At 37.9% G+C, this 6,414-nt stretch overlaps 1 protein-coding gene across 1 annotated transcript; it reads right to left on the bottom strand.

The window, feature by feature from the left end:
- Positions 1-3,295: 3,295 nt before the first annotated feature.
- On the bottom strand, positions 3,296-6,211 carry LOC132624185 (uncharacterized). Its single transcript, XM_060339004.1, has 5 exons — positions 5,240-6,211; positions 5,122-5,188; positions 4,697-4,933; positions 3,958-4,242; positions 3,296-3,762 (listed from the first exon to the last, which is right to left on the bottom strand). Exons 1-5 carry the CDS (start codon positions 6,209-6,211, stop codon positions 3,296-3,298), a joined length of 2,028 nt encoding a protein of 675 aa, XP_060194987.1.
- Positions 6,212-6,414: the final 203 nt, after the last annotated feature.

Here is a 6,414-nt window from a genome sequence, read left to right on the forward strand (position 1 = left end):
AGTGTTACATTATTCCCCCTTTAAGATCATTCATCCTGAAATCAGGATCATAACCTAGAAAGGATTCACTAAACCACAAGTTGCTGCAAACAAACCGAACGATTCATCTACGAATAATTACAAAGCTAGCTCATACCTGCCATAGGGAACAAGTGAGGATATCTCTTCTTCATGTCCTCTTCTGCTTCCCAAGTAGCTTCTTCAGTATTATGGTTTCGTCCCAACAATTTAACCGATGCCACATCCTTCGTTCTCAACCTTCTAACTTGACGATCTAGAATCTGAACCGATTTTTCTTCATAGGTTAACCTATCATTAATTTCAATCTCTTCATGGTTCAGCACATGAGAAGGATCAGGTTTGTAGAACCTCAACATCGAAACGTGAAACACAGGATGCACCATGGCCATATTAGATAGTAACTTAAATTTATAAGCCACCATCCTAATTTTTCTAACAATCTCGTAAGGGCCAATGAAACGGGGACTAAGTTTCCCCTTTTTACCAAACCGCATTACTCCCTTCATCGACGACACGTTCAAGAACACCTTGTCATCGACAGAAAACTCTATCTCACGCTGCCTCAAATCGATATAGGACTTCTGTCGACTCTGAGCTGTCTTGAGCCATTGTACAATAAGATTAACCTTCTCAATTTCTTCATGAACTGAATACGGACCCAACAATTCCACTTCAATTGGTTCAAACCAACCAATTAGAGACCGACAACACCTCCCATAAAGAGCCTCATAAGGAGCCATCTGAATACTCGCTTGATAGCTATTGTTGTAAGTGAATTCCACTAGAGGTAGGTGTTCATCCCAACTTCCCCCAAAATCGATTGCACAAGCTTGTAGCATATCTTCCAAAGTCTGAATAGTCCTCTTCGCCTGCCCATCAGTTTTAGAATGAAAGGTAGTGCTCAACTTCACTCTAGTTCCCAACCCTTCCTGAAAGGATGTCCAAAAATGAGCAGTAAATTGAGTACCTCTGTCCAATATAATCGATGTCCGAACACCATGCAATATATCTATCTCTTTTAGATATAACTTGGCGTACTCCACTGTGGTATATGACATTTTCACAGGGAGAAAATGGGCCGACTTTGTGAGTCTATCCACAATAACCCAAATCGAGTCAATCTTAGCCTTTGTGTGGGGTAACCCCATAACAAAATCCATATTGATCTCCTCCCACTTACACTGCGGAATCTCGATATTCTGAGCCAGGCCTTCAGGCCTTTGATGTTCAGCCTTTACCTATTGACAGTTTAAATACTTAGCCACAAAGTTAGAAATTGTTACACCTCGAAAAATTTCATGTCGTCATGTGGTAGAGAGACTAACACAGGGTAGATTTATATGATGTCCCTACAAGTAAGAAGGGGTACTTAACGACTCTAATTGAGATTCCAAAGACATTCGAGGTAAGAGAAGAAAGTTCATTGAAGAATGTAAAGTATGAGTCGTGTTTTGAAAAGGGTTTGCAAAGTACCGAGCTAATTTTTATTTAATAATTCCTTGAGGAAAAGGTATAACGCTCCTTAGATGGTTTATGAAGTGTTAAACAAGTGCTAAGAAGGTTCCATAAGGATTAGAGATCAAACGAATCGACGAGATTAACTTCAGGAAAAACGGAGTTATATGACCACTTATACGGTCCGTATAACTTTATACGGTCCATATAAGGGGTCCGTATAACCTTACAGAAAAAGGAATTTCCCTGATGATGAAATACGATCACTTATACGAACCGTATAAGGGTCCGTATAACTCCCGTCGGGCTGAGTATTTTCCAAGTATAAATATATGTTCCCACTTATAATTTCTCATTTTTCCGACTTCTCTACTTCTCTCAAGACCTCTAGAAGGTTCCACATATTTCACTAAGATAAATTCAAGGGAAATCAAACATCAAATTCCAAAACTAGTAGAATCAAGTGCAAGAAGCATTTAGAATTTAGATATGAACTGATGACAATAGTTTCCAGCCTGATTGTGATCTGTTGTAATCATGCATTTTGTAAATCATTTGAAGTTCAGCCTTGTTCTCTAACATGTTGTTTCTTGAATCTGAATCAAGGCATATTATGTTTATCAGCATTTAGAATTCCTTTAGCCACTGATGGAAGTTCCTGATAATTTGTTAGTTAAATGAACAGCCATGTTAGTTAAAAAATCAGCCAATTTGTTGCCTTCTCTGAGTACATGGACAATCTGTATGGTTCCTTTATTTCTCCAATCCTGAATCAAATGCACCATCATACAAATCTTTCAAGGTATCTCCCTTTCATCATTCAAAACTTTTACCATCAAGAGTGAGTCTATTTCCACTATCAGAGGAAGCAATTGATTTGCAACACAATATTCTACCCCCTCATGAATTGCTCTTGCCTCAGCAACAATACAAGATGCATCTGGAATAATGCTTGCCTAAGCATGCACTAAGTTTCCTTCACTATTCCTAATACAAAATGCCGATGAAGTTTGACCTGTGCTGCTCTTGTATGCCCCATCTGTATTACACTTATACCAACCATTAGGAGGACAATTCTATGCTACTGCTTTGCTTGTTACTTGTGGTTTATACTTTTCCAAAAACTGAACCAAAAGAGGCCAACTGTGAGGGATATCTAACCATGGGAACTTGAACTTTGCCAGCTGCCATAAATTCCTGTTGATCTCAAATATCACCTTATTTCATGACATTACCCCTCCATGAATAATAGTGTTCATTCTTTTCCATATCTACCACATTATGATTGCAGGAGCAGCCTGATAGATAGGTTTCAACTGAGCTCCACATTTTGCTGTCCACCATTTAGAAATTGTTTGATTAATCTGCACAAATGGTCCTTGTACTCCAGCTGCTGATCAAAAAATCTGCCAGATATCTGATGCAAACTCACTTGTGAGAAAAACGTGAGTCATTGTCTCTTGTTGGGGAAAGGTACAACATCTGCATATTGACACCATATTTATACCAATTTTTGCCAAAACATCATCAACTAGAAGTTTGTGGTGCCAGACCCTCTATAGGAAGAAAGAAATCTTGTATGGTAAGCCCTTGGTCCATATCATTTTAAAACACCAGCTATCCTGTTTCTTCTGTCTAATAGCCTCCCAAGCACTACTCACTGTGAATTTGCCTGTGTTTGTCAATAACCACCAAGCCTTGTCACTTGTCATCTCTCTCTCATTGATAGTTAACTCAGACCTGATATATTCAATAATATCTGCAGGCAGTGTGTGATGCAGCAGATCAATGTTCCAAGTTCCATGTGTCATAACTTCATTCACATCTTCAATATATTCAACTCAATATCTTCATTGAGTTGAAAACTAGCAGGTATCAGCTTAACCAAAGGTCCTATCCTAGTCCAGTTATCAAACCAAAAGCTAGATGAGCCATTTCTAGGCTCCCACCAAATGGCATGTTCAATATCATCCCTAGCTTCTAGCATTTTTTTCCAGAGCTGAGATCCTCCCTTCCACCCTACTAGAGTTGGAATTTGCCTTTTGCAGTATTTGTTCCATATAAATGTGGACCATAAAGTGCAGCTAGTCCTGAACCTCCACCATAGCTTAGCAAAGAGTGCTTTTGAAACATCAAATAGATATCTAAATCCCATGCCACCTTCTTGTCTTGGATAGCACATATTTAACCAAGAGGCCCAATGTCTATTCCTTTTATCTTCTTTGTTACTCCAATAAAACCTGGTAAATACTCTATGTAACTCTTGAATAGTGTACCTTGTAGGGACTATTGCAGACAACAAATACATTGGCATACTTTGAAGAACACTGTTTATGCGCACAACTTTACCTCCAAAAGACATTAACTTGCCTTTCTAATTCTAGAGCTTGTGTTTCACCTTCTTTATCAAATCATTGTAATATGCTTTCTTCTTTCTGCTATGAAATATTGGGCATCCCAAATACTTGAATGGCAACTCACCTTTTGTAAAACCAGTGGTTTGTGTCACATCTTGAACTAGACTCATTGCACAGGTTTTATACATGTAAAAACAACTCTTATCTCTATTCATTCTTTGCCCGGAGATAGTCTCATAATTTAGCAACACTTCCATTACTAATTTCAATGAGTATCTGCCAGCTGAGGTAAAGATTATGGTGTCATCTGCATATGCCATATGATTTAGATATGCACTCCATTTAGGCATGCCAAAGCCTCTATACATAGGATCATCAAACAAGTTGTTCAAGGCCCTTGTAAGAACTTCTGCAGACAGTATAAATAGTGCTGGAGATAGAGGGTCACCTTATTTGACCCCTATTGTTGAATGAAAAAATCCATGTGGCTAACTTTTGATCATCACAGAATACCAATTGTTAGCTATAAGTCTCCAAATCATATCCACAAAACCTTTTGAATAGCCCATCTTGTGAAGAAATTGATCAAAAACAACCAAGACACCCTATCATAGGCCTTTTCCATATCTAACGTGATGATTACATTTGCTGGTTTTCCTCTCTTCCTTATATATGTGACTATTTCCCGAGTTAGAATAACATTCTCAATAATGCTTCTCCCCTTCACAAAATAAGATTGATTTGGTGAAACAAGCCTTGGCAAGATGCCCTCCAATCTACAATGAACCACTCTTGATATAACTTTATTGATAAAGTTACTCAAACTGATTGGCCTCATGTCTGCATAAGTCTGAACATCTTACTTTTTTGGTAAAAGAACCAAATTTGTATGAATGATGGATTTAGGAAGATTGTGACCATCATAAAAGGCTTTAACCACATTAAGCACATCTGGGCCAACAATATGCCAACAAGCCTGAAAAAAGTGGTTGTTAATCCACCACGACCACAAGCACTATCCCCATTCAAAGCAAACACTGCTTGTTTGACTTCATCAGCAGTAGGAACAACAACTAATAATTCATTATCTTCCTCAGATACTAAGGATGGAACATGGTTAAGTAAGCTAAAATTTGTAGCTTTTTGCTCTTGAAAAAACTATTTTTTGAAAAATTCTTCAGCCTCCACTGCCACTTGAACAACATCTTCTACCCAATCTCCATTTGAATTCTAATTCTTTTAATTTGCAACCTCTTCCTTCTACCATTTACAAGATTATGGAAAAAACTTGTATTTCTATCCCCTTCAGCACACCAAGTAACATTAGCCTTCTGCCTCCACTGCCTCCAGAATTCCTTTTCAAAATGCAAATACTTCTTTAGTTCAGCCTGTGCTTGTTATAGTACCATTCTGTTCAAAGGAGAAGGATCCCCTTCAAAAAGTTCTTCTTTGATCCTCACAATTTCTTCTCTAATAATCAGCTGCTTGAAAATATCCCCATAAACTTCCTTGCTCCATGCAGACAGAATCTTTTTTATATGCTTCAATTTCTGTTTAAACAACATAAAAGGATTGCCATCCAGATTACTTGACCAATTATCCCTAACTATGCTCAAGAATCCTTGATGCTCAGTCAAAAACTTCAAAAATTTGAATGGTCTAATAGATGCCTGACTTTGTTCTCCCAATGTAATGAACAAATGAGCATGGTCAGAACCTGTCCTTGTGAGATGTTCAACTTCTACTTGTGCAAACCATTGCTGAAATTGTTGAGTAATGAAAACTCTATCCAACCTCTTAAAGATGCAGTCTGCACCTCCTCTACCATTCCACCAAGTAAAATGACTGTCTCTGAAACTGGTGTCCATCAATTTAGAGGAATTTACACAGAAAGCAAAATCTTCATAGTCTTGAGGTTGGATTGGAATCCCACCTATCTTCTCATCTTCATGTAAAACTACATTAAAATCCCCTCCAACAAGCCGTGGAAGATTAATAGAGTCTGCCACCTGATAAATGTCATCCCATAAGTGCAACCTCTCTGATTCATTACATTTAGCATATACTAAAGTAATAACCAAAGATTTATTCTGATCAAGAAGCACTAATTTAAAAGAGATTTGTTGAGTTGTATCTAACAAAACTTGCACATCAACATTGACCTCAATAAAATACCAAATTTTGCCAGTACTATTTGCACCAGCAATATTCATTCCTAGTTTCCTCTTATAGACTTCAACATTCCTTGCCTGTTGGAAAGGTTCCATCAGAGCTACGAAAGTGAATTGATGATGTCTATGCAACATTTGAAGCATGTGAAATGCTTGCTGAGTTCTAACAGATCTTATATTCCATATAAAGGCTTTCATCATCATCATTTACAGATGGATTTTGCAGCACCCCTGTTTGGCATCACTCTGACTGAAACTTCTGCTTCCACTTGCTTTTCCCCTTTTTCTCCACCCTTTGCTACAGATTTTGGGGATAAAGTTTTAACACTTATTGGAGATTCTTGCATGCTCTCTTCCTTGTCTTCTATCAGAGCAATTGCATTATATTCTGATAATAGGCTCCTCCCCTC

The sequence above is a fragment of the Lycium barbarum genome, chromosome 12, assembly GCF_019175385.1.
Source record: "Lycium barbarum isolate Lr01 chromosome 12, ASM1917538v2, whole genome shotgun sequence".
Lineage (NCBI taxonomy): Eukaryota > Viridiplantae > Streptophyta > Magnoliopsida > Solanales > Solanaceae > Lycium > Lycium barbarum.

Excerpts from the sequence above, each read along its gene's own strand:
- LOC132624185 (XM_060339004.1), bottom strand. The coding sequence starts at position 6,211 with ATGATGATGATGAAAGCCTTTATATGGAATATAAGATCTGTTAGAACT. Across the intron at positions 4,934-5,121 it reads TGAAGGGGATAGAAATACAA|TATCTGAGGAAGATAATGAA; the intron begins GTTTTTTCCATA and ends TTCCATCCTTAG. Across the intron at positions 4,243-4,696 it reads TTGGTTCTTTTACCAAAAAA|AAGTTCTTACAAGGGCCTTG; the intron begins GTAAGATGTTCA and ends TACTGTCTGCAG.